Below are 25,900 nucleotides of genomic sequence, written 5' to 3'. Positions count from 1 at the left end.
AAGCGAGAGCAGCTGCAGAAATGTGGTCAGCACAGTGTGGTGATGTGTTGTTCTACTCTCAGTGAAGCACGATCCATATCACGGTGTTTGCATAGATCATTTATGCTTTATGTTAAGTGTGTGTGTATGTGGACATTATATAAACTCTGCTTACTAACAGTTACACTGCACAGATGTTGATTAATGTAAGTTAAGGTAAAAGCTAAACAATCTCTAAAGCCTAGTGGTGAGAGAAATTGAAAGCCAGATCAGTTATAATTGCTTATATGGAAAATTTAAAGAAACAGAAAGAAAGAAAAAAGGGATGGATGCCATGTTGTGAACAGGTCTGCCACACATTTTCATTTCAGGGTTTTTATTGCCCCCCAGCGGTGAAACTGCGCTATTACAGAAGCCGTATCAATCATAACCTTTACACATGTTAATGTTTTAAAATGATTATATTATACAGAAAAAGATAATCGGTAAGTAAAATATTAAATACACAGAAAAAATAATTTTGATACATGTCATTAACAGTCAGCTAGTAATAAATAAAAGTCATGAGTAATTCATGCTGCTTTCACTATGGCACCTCAGTCATGGCTTCGTCTGCCTTAATTGGCTTACTTTTAACCAGCATGTGCTTCAAGCAAGTTTTAAATTTCCTGTTTTATAGTTTGTTGTTCTTTGTTTCAGGAAAATCAGCCCTGACATGTGACTCTCCAAATACTTCTCTGCTTGCACCAATTTCTAATATTTCAAGCAACTGTTGTAGAGGCAGGACTTTTAACATTTTAATAATCCTTGTGTATTGCTGTGAAAAAGCATTTTCCTCCTTCCTTCCTAAACTATGATTTAATGTATTGAAGGCAGAAAAATCCTAATCTAAGTGATTTCTTGATTCAGCAAGACTGACAGTAATCAGGCCCGAGTGTGGTTAGTGAAACTGAACTCAGCTTTCAAAGGTGTGAAAACAGGTGTGGGTCACTATCAGCCAAGGTTGTTGGCTGATAGTGTGCTAACTGAGCAGGGCTATCAGCCAAGGTTGTTGGCTGATAGTGTGCTAACTGAGCAGGGCTGTGTGAAAACATGGGACTGTAGCTAAGGTCCCATTCTGTTTTCAACAGTTTAATAACATCAAGTGTGAACTTCTCCCACAAACGTCATCATAAACATGCGTCATGGTGGATTTATGTCAACAGGAGTGTGCCATTAAAGTGAAGCTTGTTTATTAACGTTTCCAAGGTAACTGGAAATCCAAAATATTTTCCTCAACCTAATTAAATGCAGTTATGACAAAGCATTATGTATCATTAAGAGTTTGGTGCTTTGTATGTATGGCATTAAACAAGAAGCGACTCCCTGATTCACTAACAGTACATGCAAACATATCTGTGAGTAATTCAACTGAGTCATGGGGTGTACTCAGTCACAGCACTGTATAATTGTGGATACTTTTTTCACAACTATGTTTATTAATAGTGTGCTTTATTATAATTTAGTTTGCAGTTTCACCAAGCTTTCATTATCAATTTTACTCCAGTCACACAAAGCCAGGCAGGATTTCAACTAAGCAACTAAACTCAGAAAGCATTTCATTTCAAAATATTATATTTGTATTTATTTTTATTCAACAAACATGGTGGTTCCTTCTTTCATGAATCAGGAGAACATGTTTGAAGCATCCAAGATGCAGATTTTATAGTCCACCTGTAGTTTCAGCACGGCGCCCCCACATCATCCCATTGTTAAGCTGTTTCCATATCAGAAATCCTTCTGAACTCTCTTTCACATCTTTTATCGATTCACAAGTTTTTCACCAAGGGAAATGAAAAGTGTTTAGCAGAAGACGCGTGAGGGTACAATAGTTTATTCTCAGTAAATGTACGATGTCCCGCCATGCCTCCTTTTCAGGTTTTAGTGACAGACACTAATCATTTAGTGTTATTAATTTGGCATGAAAACATTCAGCGTGAACATTTTTTTTTTTTTAACACTTGAATTAAAAAAAAAAAAATCCTAACAGCCAGGTCTTATTGTGGATTTAGTAAAATTTAATTTATCTACAATTATTCCTCCATATAGATAGATTCTTTATTCATTTCAATGTCGCTCTTAAAGTGATAAGTTACACAATATCATACAGAAGCTGGATGCCAGTATTGGACAAAAAGTTGCAAAAATATTTGTCTTTTTTGTCTCTTTACATCTTTTCCATCAGTGTTTTGCAGCATATTGCAGAGCAGTCGGTGAAATGGAACAACTGTGACGCTGAACTCGAACTGATCGGGGGGCGAAGTGCAGGTGACGCCAATGCTGCAGGTGCTTGTACTGGTGAGGGCAGCAGTGCAGGATGGGGAAAATGAGAATGCATTGTGACACATTTTAAATCCACTTCTGCAAATTCTCCAGATGTGTTAAATTTAACTTAAGGGTTTTTCTGTGATTAGGAACTATGTGACAGTACATTAGAAAAACAAAACAACTAATAAAATCCATCACAAACTGATGGTGAATGCAGCAGAGATGAATACACTGACATGTTTAAACCTCTCAGCTGTCGCTGAAAATTGAGTTTTTGGAAAGAACATCGTCATCTTGAACTAAAAATGTCCAAAAACTAACGCATACATGTGTTGGAGTAAAGAAGAAGACAGCATGGCAGCCCGGACGAGAAACTGCTTCCATATTTTAGTCCTACTCAGTTTCTCAGGTGCGTTTCTGCAGAGTCTTTTCTCTCCTTTTTCTCCTTTCACTGATTTTCTCTAGTCCTCATCTTCATCCTCCTCATCATCGTCGTCTGTCTGGTCCCTGGTGTCGAGGTCATCTTCATCTTCCACCTGCAAGGAAAGGGTCACAGTCTAACTAAAGCAGACAGACGAAACAGAACTGAGTGGTTCGCACTTACGTGTTTGCATCTATTCCTCTGTAACTATTAAATAATTACTCACTGCTAAAGCTACCACGACAGCAAACAAGCTTTAATGATACTTAGTCCAAGACTAGACACTAAAATCTTGCTGGGTTTTTTTTTTGTTTGTTTGGCAATGAAAAATAAGATGAATGACTAAAAAGAGTCAATTCCAACCCCTATAGGCCACAATCACACAGGCTTTGAGACCACAAAGCAGACACAGGTCACTGGAGACAACCTGTAGTCTCCAACCAGTTGGTGAGTGGTTGCTGTAGGTTGCTCACAGTTGATAGTGGGGGGGGAAAAAAAACAAGAAAACAACAACAGGTGCATAAAGTTAACCAGTGCTGCACCACAGATTGCGGTGGTCACCCGTAGTTTGTGTGTAACCTACAAACACTCATGAATTCCTTGCATGCAAACTGTGGGCTACTGCAACCTGCTTGCAACGAAAATCAATCATAAGAAGACTGCAGCACCCTCTTTGCAGCCATTTTCACTTGGTGACAGCCAGAAACCACTAGCCAACCAGTCGGTGAATAGACATTTTAGTTACCGCTGTCTCGGCATGTGTGACTGAGGCTGCAGTGTGGTCGTTTTTATTTTGAATCCTCGCTAATCAGAATCAACTCACTGTTCATTTATTTAGATCAGACTGAATAATCTGGGGAAAGTTTAGATCAGACTACATACATACTACACTGGGGTAAAAAAAACAAAAAAAACAAAACAAAAAAAAACAAGGGACAGTTTGAAATTTTATACTTAATCCAACTTTTTCTTCTCCAGCACTTTCAAATCCTCCATAACTGGCTATCTAATCAAAACTCTCACAACTGAAAAACATATTTAAGCTATTTTAAAAACTGCAATCAAATCAATTTTACACCAACTGTCATAGAGCCACATCAATATCATGAGATATGTCATAGTTTCAATAACAACACTGTGCTAATTTAATGTCTGTGATACAGGATGTTAGAAACAAGCAGTGTTACCCTGATGTTTGTTCTGTTTTAAGATCGTCCTCTGGAGAATATTCATCAAAGTGCAAACTTGCAAAAGTCTCGTGGCTCATTGTCAGTTCAGCTTGAGACAATTTTCTTTTGGCATAAGAAGGCGTAGGCATAAAGACTTCCAAGAGCCTACGGCTACCTGAGGGGACCTGGTGAACCAAACTGACCTGGGATCTCTGCTGGATGTTACTGGTCATCTTTCTCTCCTCTCACTCAAAACTTTTAAAGAAAATTCTCAACCTTACTGCTGGAGGTTGTTGGGGCTGCGTGTTTTACTAGCCTGAGAACAAAACTAGAGGTAAAAGGCTGAAACAGCAGCTCCACCTCATGTGGATGTTCATTTTCTCTGTGACACCCATTTTCCTGTATGACAATACTAATGCAGGGAAGTAATCAGTCCCAAAATCTGCTGGGTGTCCCGTTAACAAAATATTCCTAAAATTAACAAAAATATTCATATTATTTAAATGTGAGGCTATTAGATATTTCATAATTTCTACTGTTGAATTTTAGTGGGCTGAACTAATTTGTTCCTTATGTTTGGATAAACGAGGCAGATTGGCAGTGAAAACTATACATTTTATACTGGTGATTTTAGAAATAGCTTTCCTACCGTCTCTCCCAGCTCTTTCAGTCTCTTCTTCAGGTTGGTGATCTTCTGGTCTTGGTCTGCCAACAACATCAGCAGGTCATCCTGCTCCTTCTTGGACTCCTGGACGTCAGTTTGCAGCTTCTCCTTCTCCGTCTGCAGGATGGCCACCGTGCTCGTAGTTGAATCCAGCCGCTTCTCCAGCTCCGCCCGGCTCTCCGACAGGTTCTTTACCTCTGCCTGAGCCGCAGAGGGAGAGGAAGGAGACGGGAGAGAGGGAGTTAATATATGAGAAGTCCAAGCTGAATGCAGTATAAAAACATTACGGTAAATGAGGGTCAAGTGATTTAGAGGATCACATATTCTCACGCACCTTTAGTCTCTCCATCTCAGACGTCTGCGCTCCCAGCCTGCTCTCCAGTTCAGCCATCTTTGCAGCATCTAATGAGCTGTCACTAGAGGGGAGTGTGTCAGAGCACTGAGAGAAGCCAGAGAAAGGTTCATTAGTTTTAAACAACTTCAGCAAATCTATGTCAAATTGATCTTCTCATGATTTTTACCCCGACTTCAGCTCTTCTGAGCAGGTCTTGTCTCTCCATCTTCAGCTGGCCGATTTCTGTTGACTGGGACTGAACTTGACTTCTTAAAGCCTCCAGTTCCTGCAACACAGCACACATTCAGCACATGTACAAAATACTAACACCCGATCTGATTAATGCCTCCAGGTTAACTCTGGTGACATATATAATTCTTATTGTGAGAGAAAATAAGGTAATCCGAGTACAAAGTCTGTGTCCCAGAAGTCCATCCCGTCCTAAAACCACTAATACTCTACAGCAAGCTGTAGCGCTGCACTTCCTGAGAGGTTCTTCAGGCTTGAGTCACACCCTCTTGCATACATGTAAACATCATAAATCATCTTGAATATTTATGTCAATAAAAGTGAAAATAAAACGGTACACTTAAAGATTTACCTCTCTGTTAGTCACAAGAGTAATTCGAACACTTATTTAGTGACAAAACAAGCATTTGCCTCATGCGCTTAACCTTTTGAAACATTTTTAGCAAACAGGGGGTTCAAAGGAAAAGCAGGGACAGGTGTGAAGTGATGAATCCCACCTGGAGCAGCTCTGTGTCGTCTGATCCTCCTGCTGGACCCTCTGCTGTCTGTGCAGCTCCTGATTTCTACAGTTACACAGAGTTAAAACATTATGCAGTCACTTTCACTCCAGATACAATATGTAACTATGTGATTAACCCAAATACAGACATGAAGCAGTTTTTAGAAGCTCCCATATCCAGATATGTCAAAGTTTAAACGTAAAGGTTTCTTTGTGTCTTTGGATTTGGATTGCATGTTTATAGTTGCAGTAGTGTTTTCTGGTTGATCTTCGTCTTCTAATTTATTCTACAGGTGTGGTTTAAACATTATAATGATATAATAAGTGTTAATTCTAAAATAAGACATAGAAAGCAATGTATCAGTCCAAATCAATTGATTAATCTCTGGTGGTTGTATAGAGTCCACATTGCTCCCCGTGTGTCAGTCAGCTGTTTGGAGGACTATTTTGCCTACAGTTGTTTTACACCAACAAACGCATCAAAACAGCTTTAAAACATCTCTCTGGAATCAGCCCCCAGAACAACAATGCCAGTACACACAGACTTAAAAAGAAAAGAAAAAAAGATACTAACCAGGCTGCTGATGAGAGCATCTTTGTCACCAAGTTGTGTTTGAAGTAGCGAGTGCTGTTTGCGGAGCTCCTCCACCTCCTCTCTGAGCTGGGTCAGCTCTTCTGTCTGCAGCCCGTTCACCTGAGAGCCGTCTCCCTGGCTGTTGGACTGACCCTGGTTCTCTTTAGCTGAAGTTAGAGCACAAACACTCAGTTTAAGTGTTAACAACAGCAATACTGATGCTGATGTTATCCCTAAATCTACAATCCTGAGCTGATTTAAGGCTCAATCACGCTGGAGTAAAAATGGGATAGCAACCTTCTCGTGAGTAGAAGGAGGGGGAAGCTTGGTGGTTTACTGGTGACTGCATTGAAATCTTTGCATTTAGCAACCAACTGCTAGTAGTTGCAGCAACTATCTGGCCATTGTGACCACTGTTAATCCAAAGGTTAAAGCAGCCTGTCTCCAAACAATCATGGCCTAATTTGGACTGACTGTAAACATTCTTAGACAGATTGACAAAGGTTTGGAAATAACTGTCATCTAATTTATCAACAGACCACTTACTAACACTTTGCAATCAATTTGACTCTGTGCTCAAGTCAGTCTCTCTGCAATATGGGACAAGTCAGCTACATCAGAGCAGGGTAGGTGAGCCTATGTCATCCATCCACCCTCTTCAGCTTATCTAAGTAAGGGTCACAGGGGGAGTCTTTCCCAGGTACCTTAGGGCGACAGGAAGGGTACACTCTGTACGAGTCACCAGTCTGTCGCAGGGCTAACACAGAGAGACTCGCACACTCACATTCACACCTATGGGAAATTTATAATCACCAGTTAACCTAACCCCACTAACTGCATGTCTTTGGACCACTGGAGAAATCCAGAGTACCCAGAACCCAGCATGGGCATAATTTTGCAGTTAAATCGCCGTCCTGCAGCAGCTACATCACCATTTGTGAATAAACCTCTGAATTTCAGTCTCCTATCTAAGAGGTTCTGGCTGAACTCTGATTCTAAGTAACAGGCTAGAGATACTCAGCTTTTACATGTCTGTGAGCTACAAAATTTCATTTTAACATTTTGTTTATGAAACAAAGTAAATTGCTCCTATGAAACGTGGCTGTGTGCGTGACGGTCTCGCACAATTTGATATAAAACAGTATCTGGGGATGTTGCTGCACATCCCTGTCGCTCTATTATCTGAGCAAGGGGGCAGTAAAAGCTTAATGTGCCCGCCGGAATGAGGTTGATAGGATTAAAATCCTGCATGTCAGTCCCTCATTTCTCATTCATTATGAGAAAATGTATTTTAAATGAACTAAATCTCTATATTTTATGTATCTAAATTCACACCACACACACACAGCCGATGAGGTGCACCCACCTAATTTCAGCTTGAGGATGTTGTACTGGTCTTTGTGCTGCAGGATCTGTGACTGCTGCTGGGTGATTGTAGCCTGCAGCTGTTCATTCTGGGAGGTCATGCATGCCACCTGCTCCTTCAGCTCCTGAAGCTGAGCGTCCTGAGGATCATGTGATCAAAAATCAATCTGTCAGCAGGAGAGTATATCAAACTGAACAAACACAACATGTAACAAAATGAAAATTGTGTTATTTACCTGCTCTCTGATCAGCTCTTTATACTGAGTCACAATGTTGTCGTGCTGCTCTAATGTCTTCTTCACCTCCTCTTCCTTCTTCTCCTCCTCGCTAGACTTGTGAACTGCTTTGGTTATCACTCCTGTGGAAAAGTAGGGAGAAGAACATAACTCGTTAGGCCAACTGAAACTCTGCAATAGTTCTCTTAAACTGTTCTTGTTAGGATGAATGTGACGGGACTGACCTTCCAGTTCTTTGACCAGCTTGGTAAACTCATGATCGAACAACATCTGCTCTGGAGACGGGAAGACGGGCTGCGGCTTCTGAGCCGCCCGCGAATACAGTTCATGTTTGGTGATGAAGCACAGCTTCTCTACAAAGTTTTCCTTTCCGATCCGCTTCTCGATGAGCTGCTTTAGCTTCTCTCTGAAGAGGAGAGAGCACAGTAGCTTTGTCACAATATTAAACAGATTTTTATTTGTTTTAAATTTGTCAAATCAGGGGACAAAGACACCACATTTAAACAATGTACCTCTCATTTAAACACTTTAGATACACAAATGATGGATATATATCAGCTGAAATGATGAAAATCTGATTTGTGAAATGCATGTAATCTATATTTTTTTAACTTATCACCATAATAATGTGTTTACTTGTGTGTATACTGAGTATTGTTGTCGTTCTGTCACCAAAAATGTTAGGTAAACCTAATTATAGCATGCACATGTTTGAGTGAGTGAAAGAGATTTACTTGGTATAGTTTTCCAGCGAGTTGTCGTTATAATAGATGCAGATGCCGAGAAGCAGCGCACACAGGCCCTGCACCAGCCTCTCGTCCTCCCCCAGGTTCTCTGAGATCTGAGCGGTCAGCTACAAGAGTCAGTGTCAAGGACTCATCCAAGTAAAGCTGCACATTTTAAGTAAGACTGAATGAGAGGTTTTAACCTAAACACAAAATCAAACTGAATAAAAGAAAAAAAGCATAATAAATAACTTGTTTACGAGGCATTAAGAACCCTATGAAGTAGTAAAACTGACAAAAGGATACAAAAGGAACATTTTCTTGATTGTGCAGAAAGTGCGTAACGGCAATCGGACAGTTGCTGATCCATGTACACAGCAGCATGAGGAGGCCCACCCTGGTCTGCACTTTACTGCCCTGCAGAGAAAAACAACAAGACAGAAGGAGAGTCAACGTGTTTCTGTAGAACTACAGTGACACTTAGAAACACAAAAACACGATGCTACACGACAAAAAACACAGAAAAGAGAGTCAGACTGAATCCTCATCACATTTAAACGTGACTGGGAATAGTTTAGAGGTTGGATCCAGATTACTTAACCAATTAACGTATCTAGTAAGCAGCCATTTCATCAGAGCATGAGCGGAGTATAGATGTTAGCTCTAAAATGGTAAATTACATTAAAAAAGAAGCATTGGATTTGCTGGTACAGCAACAATTAAGCATCCCTATCAGTGGAAATGGCGAAGTTAAAACAATGCATGTCCTTTTCTGGTCAATAAAAATAAGGAAATGGTTAAAGTAATCCTTCAACACATGTCATACATTAGTGGTTAATGAGGTTATCATAAGGACAGTCAAAACAAAAACATTAACATATTTAGACTGAGGTTAGATTTATCAGAGCAAGCAATCCTGTGATAATTACTAAAAAAAATGTAAATAAATAAAATAACTACATGATCAACAATAAAATCAGTTTGCTTTGAAAATAATTGATTGCAAAGTGTTATGAAACTGCAACGGAAACTTTCTCATTTCCAGCTGTCAGCACATGCAAAGCAAACCCCGCTAAATGTGCTTTTCAGGATTTTTTTTTTTAATGACATAAATTGTTTCATTATTATTAAAAGAGCTTAAAGATCTTTAAAAGAGCTCAATGTGGATTTCTTTTTTCCTTCTTTATAAAAAACGTCCCTCAAATGCGCACATTTATGGGAAACTGATGCCAGCGAGTGGATATGTCATCTCTATCACTGAAAGGAAGACAGGATGATTTTCATGGAGTTGGAACATGAGATGATGAAAAACAACAGTGTGACGCGGTACGGAGATGAGCAAAAACCTGTTAAGTTTAAATTGTGGCTTAAGACTGCCAATCAACAGGTGCATTAACACTTAACGCGCGACATGCTTTTAAGAAAGGAGCTCTCTGAGTAAGCAGTGAAGGTGTGGATAAAAACTAATCAGCATTCAAAACTATAAAAACTTACAAAAATCACCTTTTCAGCTTTTGTCTCCAAATGTGACGCAATGCAAAATAAATAAAATGAAGAGGAAAACAAAAGAAAAGACAATGACCACCACAGGCGTCAACTGAGCACACATTGGCCTGGTCTCTACAAAGACGTCATATGTGTGTGGAGGGCACTGATGACCATTAACACTTGAGACATTGCTGAAATTGACTTATGTAAAGCAAATGCTGTGTGACACAGCTTCATAATACAAAATAATCTTAGAGGAAACATTTCCACTTCTGTATCTCTTCCAGGAAACCACCAACACAACACATCACATCAAGGCACAGCTATCCAGTTACAACTGTCTAATGGGCTGCACTGCTGCCAGCCTGAGACTGGAAGTCAGAAGAGGTGTGGCTCGTATGAATGTGTGTTTTTAACACAAAGCTGCACACTGCATATGCCTGACACAAAGACATCTTCTTCACAAGTATGAGCCACTGTCAGAGATCTTAATTCTGTTCTAGACAATCGGTGACAAAAATCTGTTCGCTACCTAGAATCCAAATCACATTTGCAGATTTTAGTAGACAATGGTCGCCCCCACGCAAGCAGTCGGCAACCACTGGCTGCCAGGGAAAAAGGTCTATTTGTCAATTGGATGGCAAGTTGTTGCTGGGTGTTTCTGTGAAATTGTTTACTAAAGCATCATTACCATAATCCTAGAAAATAATCAGTTACCTCCCCAGCCAGGACAACCCCCCCCCCCCAAAAAAAATAAATAAAAATAAAAATACTTATTCCACAATAGGTTGGTGAGTAGCAGCTGACAGGCACATTAGGGCAAACTAGTCATGAAGAGACTGATTTAGACTCCTGCACAAAATCTATGTTGTAACCAGAAAACCCTCTTAACCCTTTGCTGCACTCTTCCACATCACTGAGTAGTTTGGGTACATCAGCTGCCTTGATCCGATGTGTAGTTACATTTATCGGGAGGTACACGTCAGCTGTCATGGAAGGTTACAGTGTAGGTTTACAACGGGGTTTCCGGTTCGTAAGTTATGACATAGATTTTCTGCAGAAGTCTACATGATGAAGCATAACAGTCCTGTACTGATAACCTCCTTTGGTCACTAGCATGCCACTATAACTTGTCAGCAAGCAATTAGGTTAGTCGATGATGGCCTTCAAGCCTGAGTGACTGAAGCCTTAGCCACTTTACACTTGAGCACAATCCTGGATTTGTGGTTCCATCTCACCCACACTTATGAACAAGATCCTGAGATACTTGAATAACACTAAAATGGGAAAGCAAACCTGCAGGAGTGCCCTCTACAGTTTTTAAACGGAGCACCAGGGCCCACCAGACAGCACATGCTCATACCAGCTGCCTTAGTTGAACAGTTTTCACATGTTCGTCAGGCTGGATATCAGGTAATGGAGGTTGGATGCAAATGTCCGTCGCAGACACATAACAATGTGGCTCTTGCACAAACTACCTAACCACGCTGAGGGTTTTCATTAGTGATAATAATTCTGAAACATGAAATGATTTCACTTCCTCTTTTACAGGAGGTGACCGTCAAGCTCTTGGTAGGAAACTTGAGCACACCATCAAGGCTTAGAGGTTGTGAGTATCCAAAGACCAACCTCAGGCCTCAAGCAATAGGAGCTCAAAGTACGTTTATCTTTATCAAGTTGTTTCACAACAGATAAGTACCAGCAGTAATTTGGAGCCTTTCAGCAGCATGAAGTTAGTTTTTAAATCTGTTTTGGTACCAAGGTTATGTTTTACAAGGCCTCTTTGATCCCATTATTTGGGATTTCCAGTTCAGAAATATCTGAACCCAAAGGAAGACATAAAAATCATACACAGTCCTATAAATCATCTGCCAGTTTTGCTGTGCGCCATGCAGGACAAAAAGCAGTGACAGTCACTCACTTGAACAGGAGAAGGCCCAAAAGTTGCTGCAGTACTCACTTCCTGAACAAACAGATAAGGGCTTGCAGCACAGCAAACAAAGTTCAAAGTTTAAAGTAGGTGTCAGGATGATAGCACCAGAGATAAACAATTAAAAACAGCCAATGTGTCCCTTTTCTCTGAACCTCTCGGGTGTCCACTTGTGTACTTCCCCACAAGCCCCTGGTGAAAACACTGACAGCAACCACATCTTACAGGTGTGTGAGGAGGAGTTCACTTGTGTGTCACCCTAATGAGGAAGCGCTGGGTCAAAGCTTTCAGTTAGGGACAAAGATCGGGTAGTAAAGAGTTATAAGGAAGCAAGATCCCCCAACAAGTGGGCCAACAAGACCCCTACTACAACTGCCAAGCCAAAAACATAACACAGACAGGTGCCACCCAAACACTCACACACAGGTACACTTTACTCACCCGCCGGACGATCTTATCACCCTGCAAAACCACAATAATGTGACACTGTTCTCTTCACTGTGATCGACAATAGTGCTGTTTTAAGAAACCTATGGCAAACGGAGACACACAGCCTATCAGCACGCTCCTCTGTATCATCATTGCCCTACCTGGGAAAGGATGTTGGTGCACTGCTGCAGCAGAGACACAGGGGGCTTGCCCAGGCTGGTGGCAAGCTGAACCCTCAGCAGCTGCTCTTTCTGGGTGAGGTTGTCCTGCAGGGCATGAGCTAAGGCCACAGCAGCACACCAGTTTGAAAGAGAGTCTGCTGAGAACAGGCCTCCACACAGCAGCTGTCCTGCAGAGATGGAATTGGCTAAAAGGCAGAAAAAAGTGAGCTATTAAGCACTTAAAACAGTGTGAACCATCTAAAAGCACAGACCACATGTTATTTATTTATAGGACCTGAAACTGTTACTGACCATCAATGGTGGAGGGCAGCAGTGTAGCAACTATCTCCCCCTGGCCTTTCTGGTTTTTATAGAGGAAACACTGAAAACAGTAAAGGACTGCACAGCGAAGCACAAATGGTTGTCTCTCGTTCACCATGGACATGAGCAGCACCACAATGGCTGGTCTGTGGGGACATGAAGAAGAGAGGTCACCATAGGATTTAGATGGATAAAGGCGATTTAACAGGTCAGTCCACTGGTTGTGTTTTTACCTTGGTGGGTTTGATGGAGCGTTGACAGAAGCAAAATAGTCCTGGTTGACCTGAGAGCCTCTGATAACCTCTGAAACTGTGTTGATGGTCTGAAAGAAAGCATCCAAATCAAAGTCACGATCATTAATCTGCATAAGCTCACTGCTGAGCAACAAAAATTCTCTTTTTTCAGCTTTGTTACTCTAAGTATCATGACATATCAAACCAGTTTCCATGTCGAAGTGTCTCCTGCAATGCACAAAGCTCCCATCTTTTTAATTTGATGCATTTTTTTTTCCCAAATGTCAATCTGGACCTTTCTAGATTTTAATTAGCCCCATACAGAGGCATGTCTTTAAGCTTTAGACACTCCCAGTGTACCCTAAAGTCTCTGGTCTCACAGTATCCCAGACACAAAATATAAATCACTGTCACCAAGATTTCAGTGTGGACATTGATCTTAGGATAATACGGTAACTATTTGTCAGCAAACAATTCAAGCCACACCACTGCTATCCTCATTGTGGATGGGATCCTCCCAGCGCTCTTGTTCGAAGTCATTTTAATTTTTGGTTTTCTTCCTCCAATATGATTACATTTGTCTATCAATGAGTCACCCGCAGCCGCTTTACTTTACTGACCGACCCAAAACATAACATGTTTTTCAGGAGAATTTAAACCCTTGTCCTAAATGCAGCTGTGCTGATGCATGACATGAAGGAAAGTATTGGACCACACCTCTTACTGTCTGAGGTTGTAGTCTGTAGCACGGGGTCCCCACAAGGAACAGTACTCGGCCCTTTCCTCTTAACCCTGTACACTGCGGACTTCAGTTATAACACGGACACTTGCTATCTCCAGAAGTTCTCAGACGACACCGCCATTGTGGGTCAGGTGTCGGAGGGAAATGAACTGGAATACAGGGGGTCATCAAATACCTCTTTGCATCAATGCCAGCAAGACGAAGGAGCTGGTGATTGACTTCAGCAAAAAGCCAGCCCCTATTACACCAGTGAACATCCAGGGTTTGGACATTGAAACAGTGGAGGAGTATAAATACCTGGGTGTTCACCTCAACAACAAACTGGACTGGCCCACAAACACAAATGCACTTTACAAAAGGATCTAGAGTCGTCTCCACCTGCTATGGCGGCTGAGATCCTTCGGGGTGAACAGGCCACTCCTAAGGAAATTTTACGACACTGTGGTGGCGTCTGCTATTTTCTATGCTGTGGTCTGCTGGAGTGGTGGAATGGCAGAGAGGGACAGGAGGAACCGCAACAAACTGGTCAGGAGGGCCAGCTCTGTCCTGGATTCTCCGCTGAAGTCCATCGAGCAAGTTGGGGAGGGGAGGATGTTGTCTAAGGTAACATCCATCACGGACAGTCCCTGCATGAGACTGCACTCGTTCAGCAGTAGACTTTTACACCCAGAGTGTAGGAAGGAGCGCTACCGCAGGTACATTCTTACCAGCAGCTGTCAGACTCTATAATGCAGCTTAACATTCTTTTGGTCATCTTACTCACCAGCTTGTTTGTTTACTGTACATTTTATACATGTCTCCGTACAATTTTTCTATACATATTCTGTACATTGTTACCTGTACATACCTGTATATACGAACTTCGGTTGCTTATGTTTATAGGACCACCTTGTGTCTTCCTTTTATATTTTATTTTCCCTTGCTGTAAGAGTTCTGTAACACCGAAATTTCTCATCCGTGGGATAATAAAGGTTTATTCTATTCTATTTGAATTGATGTGTTTAGGTTCCACTGCCATTGCTGTATAAACCATACAAACATAAATGTTAGGACCTCTCTGAATTCGAATGTGATACGTTTTAACCTCTCAGACATGCCTCAGCACTTGTTTGCTGTGAGAACTAAAGAATCTTTTGAATGCTTCAATGGCTAATGGTCCCAGACTTAACGAGCGGGTTGTTGTGATTACCTCAGTGAGGATGTCTGCAGGGACACCAGTGGCCATGAGGATGGTGCACAGCTGCTGCAGTAGGCCACACTGGAACATGGACTTCTGACAGCTGGCTGTAGCTCCAGGAGAGTTCACTGGAGACACCATGACTCGCACCAGCTGGGATTACAACATTATTTAACAGTTATTTAAGAGTTTTAACAAATAATATTCAGCTGTTTTTAATTAGTACTTAGATCAAGATAACAATTAGATATATTACCTGCAGCATGAGATGAAGGTTTGTGACCTTTTGTGCAGACCAACCAGAGTTATCATCACCAACCTCGAACCAGGGCTTCATTCTCTGGATGTAGGAGCCTTCTTTAAAGAAGTTCTGGTTGGAGCTGTTGTTCTTTAGCAGGTTGAGGAGAAGAAGCAGACAATCCTCTACCACAATACCTGCACACAAGAAAGAGGACAGATGTCAGGACATATCACAAGCCAAAAAAACCACCAAAAAACCCCCACTGTGTTTAGAGAAAAGAGGTAGGATCGTATTGTTCAGTAACAATTCTGTGTAAAAATCAATTTACCTCCATCGCTGCTGCCTTCTTCTGTGATGATATCTAGGAGGCGTTCAAACGCATTCTCAAATGCCACAATTTTCTGAATGGCAGCGTTGCTTTTAGTCAGCTGTTGAAGTAGCAACAAGCCCTGATGGTGGCAGAAAACAAAATGTCACAGACTCAAACAGACCTCTACTCAACACTCTGTTTCAAAGGGGTTCAAATACAGTGTAATACAAAACGTAAGTGTGCTTACATCATTGCGAATTACTTCTCTGGAGTCTGCCAGCAGGTCCATCAATCTGGAAACACCTGTGAGAGTAAACAGAAACAAAAAATATTGCTGTTAAAGCAATAAATTCCCGACGTGACAAAGTTCGATATAATGCAGAGATAAGAAACTCACCCATGGGGCTGACCAGAATAATACCCTGGATCTGTGGACCCTGGTTCTTCAGCAGAGCAGTTAGCAGCTTCACTCCGGGCCACCGTACATGAAAGTCAAACTCCTAAAAATGCAGAAAAGCATCAGATGGGGGTCAGGAAAAATTTAACAATACAGAGTTTCTGCTGCTGGATCAAAACCACTCTGTACCTCCAGCAGAGTGAGGAGCAGGGTTACGTGCTCAGGATCCTGGACGAACGTGTCTGTAAACTGGAGGCCGAGGTCGTCTGCCTGCTTCTGTGCGTTCTCATCTGTGAAGCGAGATTGAAAATGAGTCACCGTCTCAGGAGTCATCCATGAAAGTGTGTGGACCCAGCTGGTTTGTTCATATAAATCAGCCTGAGCAACACAGCAGTGAAGCTCACATGTATAACTTCAATTACCAATGACGAGCGACTTTACAGGTACCATGACAATGAGAGACGCGCTCAGGGTGACAAATGTGAACAAACCAGGAAGACAAGAGAGGCTACACACAGGAGAGGACAGCAGGGTTACCGCCAAAGGAAGTGTATTCTAAGCCCGCAGTGATAAACAGTTAATTAGGGATGAGTGCAGCACTTTAAAGCAAAGAACTGAAAATAAATGGATGCTTTTCCCAGCTAAGGATCCATTACCGAGATTACAAAAAGAGTGTTCTTGTCTACTTTTAGTGGTATGACTTTATGCAAACAGCTATTGCCACAAACAGACTCAATAAAAGCTTCTACCCACAGGTCCTCATATATGCCTCCTGACTGAAAAACTGATGATTCACTCCCACTTTTAACTGTAGTAGAGCAGGTCGCTATATGCTGCTCTGACTTCATTTTGCACTATACTGTATGTGTGTGTGCATGTGTGTGTGCATGCAAGTTATAACTAGTTAGCACTAAAGCTACTGCACAAAGGCACAGTTTGAGTACTGACCAGGCACAGACACATTCTTATGCTTCCCTGAGACAGGGAGAGGGGCTACTGCGTCTGCGAGTGCAGGGAGGAAGACAAGTTCAACGCCTTACCCAAAAGCTAGCATTCATTCCAAGTCCAGCATCAGCTGACAGAGACTTGTTAACCCATGCCATGACAACACCATTTTCATTTATCAGCTTATTTTAATCTTTGCAGGGAATACATTTAAAATGCGCTCTTTTTCAATAACCAAACAAAGGGGACTGTGTGATTCGTAAGTGCCGTTGGTGTTAGAGGGGTTGGCATCATGCACAGTCAAAGAATTTTACCTTCTGATTCATCTGTAGGTTAAAACATGGAAGAGAAGAGAGAGACGAGAGTCTTTAAATAAAGCAGTCATCATCAGTGTACAGAAGAAGGGAATGCAAACTGACAGCTTTCCATGTTTAACATGAACTGAACTCGTTTACACATGCAAAACAAACATGGGTTTTAAGTCAGTTCAAACCATTTACAGAAGTCTCACAATGAGGAGGAATTCATTTCAATATAGTTAGAAATGTCTTTAGATCAGAGGTTTTATCTTCCAGTTATGAATTCAAGTTAAATTACACATTTTTTAAGGATGTGGGGTGTAATACCTTGTTCTTCCTCCTCATCATTGCAGATTACGTTGTAAAGCGTATCCAAAGCATAGCCGAGGATTTCAGAGTCAGATCTGTTGCATTTGGGAGACAAACATTAGCATGTTTACTGAGCTGTAATCCACAAGCATTACAAGTATGAGTATTAACATACCTGTCAGTCTGTAGTATGTTAATCAAGTGATCCATTGCCTGTGTTCCAACTTCCATTCGATATTTCTAGAAAACATTTAAAAAAATGCTCATAGGATCGGTAATGCAACCAGAACCTAAAATAAAGGAATTTTAGTTAGAAACATTCTGGATTTCTGTGGCATTTCTTGTGAAATACAGGAAACCTGCACATCTATCTGTGTAGCAGACCAGGACTAACACCCATGTGTGTTAACGTGAAACCCTGTGCCTCTTAAACCCCTTATTCAAGCTCGATAAACTCATTACTCATGGTTGACAGTGCAGCTAATGGCAAAACTGTCAGTGAACAGAAGTGACTTGGTGGAGGTCAGAGATGAGTTCATTTTAATCAGTAGAATGTGACAAACAAGACTTTTAACCAAGGCTACGGATGGCACGTTTATTGCAGTGAGACACAGCAGAAGACATGTGCAGACTGCTTTATGTACATGATGTTAGTGCAGTGATTTCAACTCAAAGTTTCACAGCTCTTCTCTTAAATAGTTTCACTAAAACCTTCAAGAAATTACAATTTTCCAAGGCAAGTTCGGATCCATTTAACTAGCAACTGACTGCATACAGCTTCAGGCCCTTTTAGTTCTCTACTTATACTTTACCTTGGAGAGGGACTTAAGAGCACGGACAGCATCTCTCCGATCTTCTAGAAGTGTGGAGGAGGCAACTCGATCGCACAGCTTCTGGATCTGTTAACGGACATATTATTTTTTTAACTATTATTGCCATGCTTGCTGATAATTTCTGTAATTTTATGTCTCTGAAATTGACAGAATTTTTGGAATGTTTTAAAGAGCTGTGGTTTCCAAGTCCCAAGGGTTCTGTGGTGGAGTTGTGAGGAGAAGAAGCAAAAAAACCACAAAAAAAACAAAATACTGTATATAATTACATTTAGCACACACAGACAGCTGACAACTTAAAGGAAAAAACACTAGTATTTCTGAACCCTTTCAAGTTTTGAAATCTTTTGTTTTAATCCAACACCATCTGACAGCTTGTGTCTTAATGTGCACCTTGGTCACTTCAGTAAGATTTACGTATCACTTATGAAAAGGCGCATGTGTGAATGCACGATGTTTCCTGCATCTCAAGTTGCTTAGCTCTTATTACTAAGATGATGAGTCAACACATGTTTAATGCAAACTGCCATGAAAGTCAACTGTGACAGTGTGATAAAGTGTCTAAGTTGTCTGTCTAAAATGAGATCTGGCTGATTGCAAAGGCCACAGAAAATGACTTGCATCGCTCTAATACTCAAACCATTCAGCAATCCTTCATGTCACCCTGGAAGACACCACTCCCATCATGGGATGAAGGTGACAACTTTGTATTGATTTGACGAGACAAAGGGGACAAGTGGACCCAACCCACCCCCCAAAAAAGGCCCACCAGATGCACTTATTGTAGGGAGGTTTACTGCTTTCATTTTCATACAGGTCCTATTCCAAAAGCAAAAGGCGGTCTAAAAATGCACATTTTCTTGGAAAACCGATAAGTTTTACTGCAGCATGGGATGTCGACAAGTCAACAGTAAATTAATTTAACACCTCTAAACACAGAAAGAGCAGTAACAAGGTGGAGAAACAAAACAGAATTTGAGAAGGTTTCTGTTCAAGTGTTTTGTGCATTCTCAGGAGTGACAGCTTTCTCCCTGAGCAGTCACTATACAAAGATCTGATTATATGTGGCTGTCTGCTGCAATTTCAGCAATGTGTCAGGAGATTCCTGCATGGAACACTATGCATGGCTGTCATCAGCTAAAGTACAAAATATTCAGTTATTTTTTTTGGTGCTTTTAAACCAATTGATTAGCAGGCAATCAATACTAAATAGTTCGCTGCCGCCCTACGTACACGACGAGGTCCATTTTTATGTTATACACTAGCTCATTTTACAAGATCGCACTAATATGTTTAGTAGATTTACAGATTAAAGTTAATCAAAACAAAACGCTGACGTGTAAACAGCTGACAGTCCTAACGGGCTGGTCCTTGGTGTCCGTGTCTTTCATGGATTTCTCCATTCATTGTGGCTTCACAGCAGGTTACACACACTCCCACTGCTGCCTGACAGATTAGCCACCTTAGCTCATTAGCCCTCTAACTAGCTCGCTGTCAGTTATTCGCCAAGTGAAAGGTATCTTAGGTATCATCACACATTCTCTTAGGTGTTTGTTATGTGACGGAGCAAAAAATAACTAGTTTAAAAACACAACTCTATCCCCCTGTTCTCAGTTTGTACGGCGCACAGCGGAGAAACGTAAGCTAGCCGCTGCTAGCCCAGCTGCTTTCCTACCGTCTCCGCTCCGGACGGCTGCGGCCCGGCTGCCTGCCCACTTATCACTCCTCTGAAGAAGTTCATCTCGGTGCCGTATTCAGAGCCTCTCTTTCTTCACAAAACACCCCTCTGCCGCCTCTCACTGTGCTCAGTATAATAGACACGTAAGAGAGTACACAATGATATATTTTTTACACTGTGTACACTGACCTATCCCGGAACACTAACGTTTGGGCACTGCGCATGCTCGCAAACGTGGCGATACGTGGCTCAGCAGCAGACCACCAGCCGGTTATTTAAAGGGCAAGAAAACTAATGATTATGCTCTGTGATAGGCAATGCAGCGATAAAATAAACAATTATCAATTAAATCTATCATTAGAGGGTTAAAGTTTTTAACTCTCACACAATGTTCAAGTAAAATTGACTGGAGTAAAATGTGTCATTTAGTGCTAAAAAACACAAAGAATACAAATGTCTCTAAATTTTATACTGTTGTACAGGAGCTACAATCCTTTAAACACTGAGTTTGTTCTGAATTAAATTGATCTGTAACTATCCAGGTGGATTTCAGATCATTGTGCCAGTGGGCATCAAATCAAGAGAAATTGTTGATTTCTCAACAATTGTAACAATACAAATGTAAACTTGAAACTGTAAACTGTCGTTTCTGTGTATATGTAGTAGCGATTATGTATGATGCACATAAGGAAAAGAGGTCATACAGAGGTCAGAGGCTGCCTGGCAGATACAAGACGTGTATTAGGGCAGCATGGTGGCAGAGTGGTTAGCACTACTTCCTCACAGCAAGTTCCTGCTTCAAATCCTGGCTGGGGTCTGTCTTTACGGAGTTTACATGTTTGACCTTCTCCAAAGTACAACGGTCCAAAAACAAACACATGTTAGGTTAACTGGTGATCAAAGAAGTATTAATTAATACTGAATTAATATATACAATTATAGGGAGTGCAGAATTATTAGGCAAGTTGTATTTTTGAGGAATAATGTTATTATTGAACAACAACCATATTCTCAATGAATCCAAAAAAACTCATTAATATCAAAGCTGAATGTTTTTGGAAGTAGTTTTTAGTTTGTTTTTAGTTTTAGCTATTTTAGGGGGATATCTATGTGTGCAGGTGACTATTACTGTGCATAATTATTAGGCAACTTAACAAAAAACAAATATATACCCATTTCAATTATTTATTTTCACCAGTGAAACCAATATAACATCTCCACATTCACAAATATACATTTCTGACATTCAAAAACAAAACAAAAACAAATCAGCGACCAATATAGCCACCTTTCTTTGCAAGGACCCTCAAAAGCCTGCCATCCATGGATTCTGTCAGTGTTTTGATCTGTTCACCATCAACATTGCGTGCAGCAGCAACCACAGCCTCCCAGACACTGTTCAGAGAGGTGTACTGTTTTCCCTCCTTGTAAATCTCACATTTGATGATGGACCATAGGTTCTCAATGGGGTTCAGATCAGGTGAACAAGGTGGCCATGTCATTAGTTTTTCTTCTTTTATACCCTTTCTTGCCAGCCACGCTGTGGAGTACTTGGACGCGTGTGATGGAGCATTGTCCTGCATGAAAATCATGTTTTTCTTGAAGGATGCAGACTTCTTCCTGTACTTGAAGAAGGTGTCTTCCAGAAACTGGCAGTAGGACTGGGAGTTGAGCTTGACTCTATCCTCAACCCGAAAAGGCCCCACAAGCTCATCTTTGATGATACCAGCCCAAACCAGTACTCCACCTCCACCTTGCTGGCGTCTGAGTCGGAGTGGAGCTCTCTGCCCTTTACCAATCCAGCCACGGGCCCATCCATCTGGCCCATCAAGACTCACTCTCATTTCATCAGTCCATAAAACCTTAGAAAAATCAGTCTTGAGATATGTCTTGGCCCAGTCTTGACGTTTCAGCTTGTGTGTCTTGTTCAGTGGTGGTCGTCTTTCAGCCTTTCTTACCTTGGCCATGTCTCTGAGTATTGCACACCTTGTGCTTTTGGGCGCTCCAGTGATGTTGCAGCTCTGAAATATGGCCAAACTGGTGGCAAGTGGCATCTTGGCAGCTGCACGCTTGACTTTTCTCAGTTCATGGGCAGTTATTTTGCGCCTTGGTTTTTCCACACGCTTCTTGCGACCCTGTTGACTATTTTGAATGAAACGCTTGATTGTTCGATGATCACGCTTCAGAAGCTTTGCAATTTTGAGACTGCTGCATCCCTCTGCAAGATATCTCACTATTTTTGACTTTTCTGAGCCTGTCAAGTCCTTCTTTTGACCCATTTTGCCAAAGGAAAGGAAGTTGCCTAATAATTATGCACACCTGATATAGGGTGTTGATGTCATTAGACCACACCCCTTCTCATTACAGAGATGCACATCACCTAATATGCTTAATTGGTAGTAGGCTTTTGAGCCTATACAGCTTGGAGTAAGACAACATGCATGAAGAGGATGATGTGGACAAAATACTCATTTGCCTAATAATTCTGCACTCCCTGTATAAATGGCAGTTAGGAGGATTTTTTTTAATTACACAGAAGTAGGTGTAATAAATACCAACTGTTTCAGTGTCAGTAACATTTCCACTTTCAGTTTATTATACTTGAATGATTATGACTGGACAGGATATGATATTTTAAAAAACAAATGTTGTAAAATCTTTTTTTCTTTTTCTTTTTTTTTTTAAAAACCCACTCTCCCTGCTCTCCAAAACATTGTGTGAGGATTGATCATACATCTATTAATGTCAAATAGGCTATTTATGTTTTTGTTGTAGACAGTTATTATGAGGGCCCATAGTATGCCATAATATGAAGGCATTTGGTTTTTATAGAGTCAACACAACCAGTACACATTATAAAACAAATAAAAAAACATAAACACATTTCATATACACGATGTTGCAATAACTATACAAGCACGAGGTGAAAGCTGTCCATTCTTAAAACCTTATAATATACAAAAATATATATATACAAAAACTGGCAACCTCTTATGCATTTTTTATGTATTAATTCTTAATTAGTTTACAAGAATCCATAAATCAATTTTTAATTATGAATACAATATTCTGTTACCTCACAAACATCACTTACTGTACCTTTAATTGATTGTTAGCCTGCAGACAGACATAAGCACACAGGAACCTTTTTCATTGTGTAGGTGGTCATTCTAATAGTGTAATTCAGGGTTGGATCAGCGCATACAAACAACCCAAACTTCCTAGTCAGCGTGCAGGGATTTAACAAAGTGAAAACAGTTTTGGTGTGTGCACTTTATGACTGATTCATAACTTTGTTACCTACTTTGGAGAATTTTACTATTTCAGCTTATAATTGCTGTCATATGTCTAGCTCAATCCGAGGGAAATCAAATTGTCACACATAAATAGGACACAGTGCAAACCTCAGGAAAGGCATTCAGGAAAGGACTGTTGGGCACTTGAACCTGTACAGTCTAATGCATTTTATTGACTTTTTTTTTTTGCTTTTAATTTTGAAATATAACTAATAGGTATGGTATAACTGTCAAATACACACCTAAATAATCCTTAAGCAGAGTGACTAAGTTTATATGTGTAGGTACTTACAGAAAACAGCAGGTAAACAGTAAAGTTTACAGAAACACACTCAGAGCAAGCACAAATCAAAGAAAAATAAAGTGAAACCAGAAACCAGATCTACTTGATTCTAACCTGCGTGTAACGCCAGGGCTGGATTAACCTGCCAGGGGACTATGGGCCCAAAGAAAGAATTGTATTTCATGGAACATTATATAGATCCAGGTCTGCTGAGTGGTGTGTGATCTGGATGAGAATAAAGAGGGGGAAAAATCTACAGGAACGCTGAGATAAGCATGACAATGTTCATTCAATTAGCTGTAAACATCTACACATGGATGTCTAGCTGCTTCCGGCTCACAATGAAGAGCCGGAGAGACAGCATTCAGCCAGAAGAGAACAAGTAAACCTTCACGCCACCAAATATCATTTCCCAACAAACACAACAGCACATGTTTGGCTGTTTAAATAAAGAATTACCTTTTAATTTTCCTACAGCAATGAAAACTGTTTCTGTAACTGTGTCTTCAGTGCCCTTAACCCCCATCTACCATCTGCTCTGATGGCCGGGTTCATTGTTACTGATCGTGCCCTTTATTATGTGTGAATCTTGATTTGCATAAATCTTGTTTCTAAAGCCCTGCGCACAGCTGCTTCCACACAGCACAGGCACCACAAACCGATTCAAATGCACCCAGTAATTCAGTGTCTTTAATAAACTTATGTTGAAATTAGTGAAGCAATCCAGTACAATAATATAAAAGCAGTGGAGTTTCATCATTGCACATCAGAGCCATGACACAAATGACAAAGCAAAAGCAACATGTGGTCCTCTAGTGTCTTTTAAAAGCTTCACACAGAGAAGCCTGGACACATTTTCTGTCAGCTATGGGAACGACAACACCTGCATCTTCAGAGGTTTACTAATCTACCAAAAAATGAACTTATACATTTTAAATATGGATCTTTAAATTGTGGAACAATCACAGAATGATGTTTCTTAATGTAAAACTGCAAAGACCTGGAATATCTCATCGTCTAGAGTACACAATATCATAAAAAGATTTTAAGAATCTGGAGAAATCTCTGTACACAAGGGACACGGCTGAAAATCAGTCAGTCGGGATCAAAATAGGGAATCATTGCATGGGCTCAGGAACACTTCCAGACATTAACTGAGGTAAAAAAACAAAAAAAACAAAAAACAAAAACATGGATGCCACATTCTCCAGACTCGGTTGAAAATCATACATCTCTGACTGTATTGAGGTGCTTTAGGTCCCATGAGATTAGCAGCACCATCAATGCTGAAACGTATATACAGGATTTCAACATAACCTCCTATCCAGATGACCTGTCTGTCAGGGAATGCCTTGAGTATTTCAGTAAGATGATACTAAACCTCATACTGCAGCATCTAATATAACAGCATGGTGTTGTCCACAAGTTTCATTGTACAATGACAATAACCGGTTGTTATTTTATTTTTTAAAGTAACCGAAGACATTTCTATACAAACAAGCTTTTAATTCATTTTTTTAATTGTTTCATATTATTATTTTATGTATCTTTCTGGTTTTATTGTGAAGCACTTTGTGATTTTTATCGGTGAAAAGTCCTATATAAATACATTTTACTTACTTACTATTCTATTCTATACCAGTAGAGGAGTCTGGGTGGCGAAGAGGCCTGGCAGCAGTCCAGATCTTTCACCAACTGAAAACAATTGGAGCATACCTTAATCCTTAAAAATTAAATTCCTTGAAAAAAATAAAGGAGCCTTGTACTGCTCTCCTACTGCCTGGATGTTTGGTACGCATGGTCCACCTCTGACAACAGGAAGGCTGTGCACAATGTAATTAACAATTCCCAAGAAATCACTGGCTCCTGTCTCAGGAAAACCAGGGTCATTACAGGTGACCCCTTGCACCCTGCACACCACCAGTTTGACCCACTACCCTCTGGTGAGCGTCCAGGGTCACTAACAGCTTCTTCCGATGGGCCACCACACCTTACCAATCTGAGCCACGGTCTCATCACTCAGGCCACTCACAAACAGACTCTTGCCTTTCTCTTGTTTTGTATATATTCCTCTAGATTATATATACACATTATTTCATTTCATAGTTACTTTTGTATTTCAGCTGCTCAAAGCACTGCCCGTCAAATAGGCCCAAGGTGCTTAAAACATTCCTCAGAAATTCTGGTCCATGTTGGCGTGATGGCATCAAACAACTGTTGCAGAGATGATCTGAGATTTTCATGGCATCAGAAGATGGGTACGATGTGGTCTTAAAAAGATGGACTCGGGTAGGCTGTGGCATTTAAAC

General features: G+C 40.7%; 1 protein-coding gene across 4 annotated transcripts; it reads right to left on the bottom strand.

The window, feature by feature from the left end:
• Positions 1 to 1,590: 1,590 nt before the first annotated feature.
• Positions 1,591 to 20,248, bottom strand: uso1 (USO1 vesicle transport factor). 4 transcript variants are annotated; one of them, XM_086295490.1, is made up of 27 exons: positions 20,010 to 20,248; positions 18,317 to 18,403; positions 17,680 to 17,744; positions 17,523 to 17,599; positions 17,211 to 17,222; positions 16,900 to 16,953; positions 16,141 to 16,241; positions 15,952 to 16,054; positions 15,802 to 15,857; positions 15,573 to 15,693; positions 15,260 to 15,438; positions 15,016 to 15,156; positions 13,085 to 13,173; positions 12,843 to 12,997; positions 12,531 to 12,736; positions 12,382 to 12,402; positions 8,829 to 8,939; positions 8,532 to 8,650; positions 8,022 to 8,203; positions 7,798 to 7,919; positions 7,563 to 7,701; positions 6,197 to 6,363; positions 5,621 to 5,686; positions 5,062 to 5,160; positions 4,875 to 4,979; positions 4,526 to 4,741; positions 1,591 to 2,822 (listed from the first exon to the last, which is right to left on the bottom strand). In XM_086295490.1, the coding sequence occupies exons 1-27, from the start codon at positions 20,073 to 20,075 to the stop codon at positions 2,748 to 2,750; spliced, it is 2,934 nt and encodes a 977-aa protein (XP_086151616.1). In that variant the 5' UTR covers positions 20,076 to 20,248; the 3' UTR covers positions 1,591 to 2,747. The 4 variants fall into 4 exon arrangements, with proteins under 4 accessions (XP_086151616.1, XP_086151613.1, XP_086151615.1 ...); XM_086295487.1 differs by lacking the exon at positions 16,900 to 16,953; XM_086295489.1 differs by lacking the exons at positions 12,382 to 12,402; positions 16,900 to 16,953.
• Between the last annotated feature and the right edge of the window lie 5,652 nt (positions 20,249 to 25,900).

This window comes from Aulonocara sp. 'chitande type north' Nkhata Bay, linkage group LG6 (assembly GCF_057382095.1).
Source record: "Aulonocara sp. 'chitande type north' Nkhata Bay isolate Kocher_YH1m ecotype deep benthic linkage group LG6, A_spYH_male_GT1.1, whole genome shotgun sequence".
NCBI classification, from domain to species: Eukaryota; Metazoa; Chordata; class Actinopteri; order Cichliformes; family Cichlidae; genus Aulonocara; species Aulonocara sp. 'chitande type north' Nkhata Bay.
This window is presented reverse-complemented; position numbering and strand designations above follow the sequence as displayed.

What these genes read in the sequence shown, in the direction of transcription:
- uso1 (XM_086295490.1), bottom strand. Translation starts at nt 20,075, where the DNA reads ATGAACTTCTTCAGAGGAGTGATAAGTGGGCAGGCAGCCGGGCCGCAG. An exon ending in GAGAAGTAATTCGCAATGAT is followed by an intron (nt 15,694 to 15,801) that starts GTAAGCACACTT and finishes TGCCACCATCAG; the next exon opens with GGCTTGTTGCTACTTCAACA. An exon ending in CATCCTCAAGCTGAAATTAG is followed by an intron (nt 6,364 to 7,562) that starts GTGGGTGCACCT and finishes CTCTAACTTCAG; the next exon opens with CTAAAGAGAACCAGGGTCAG.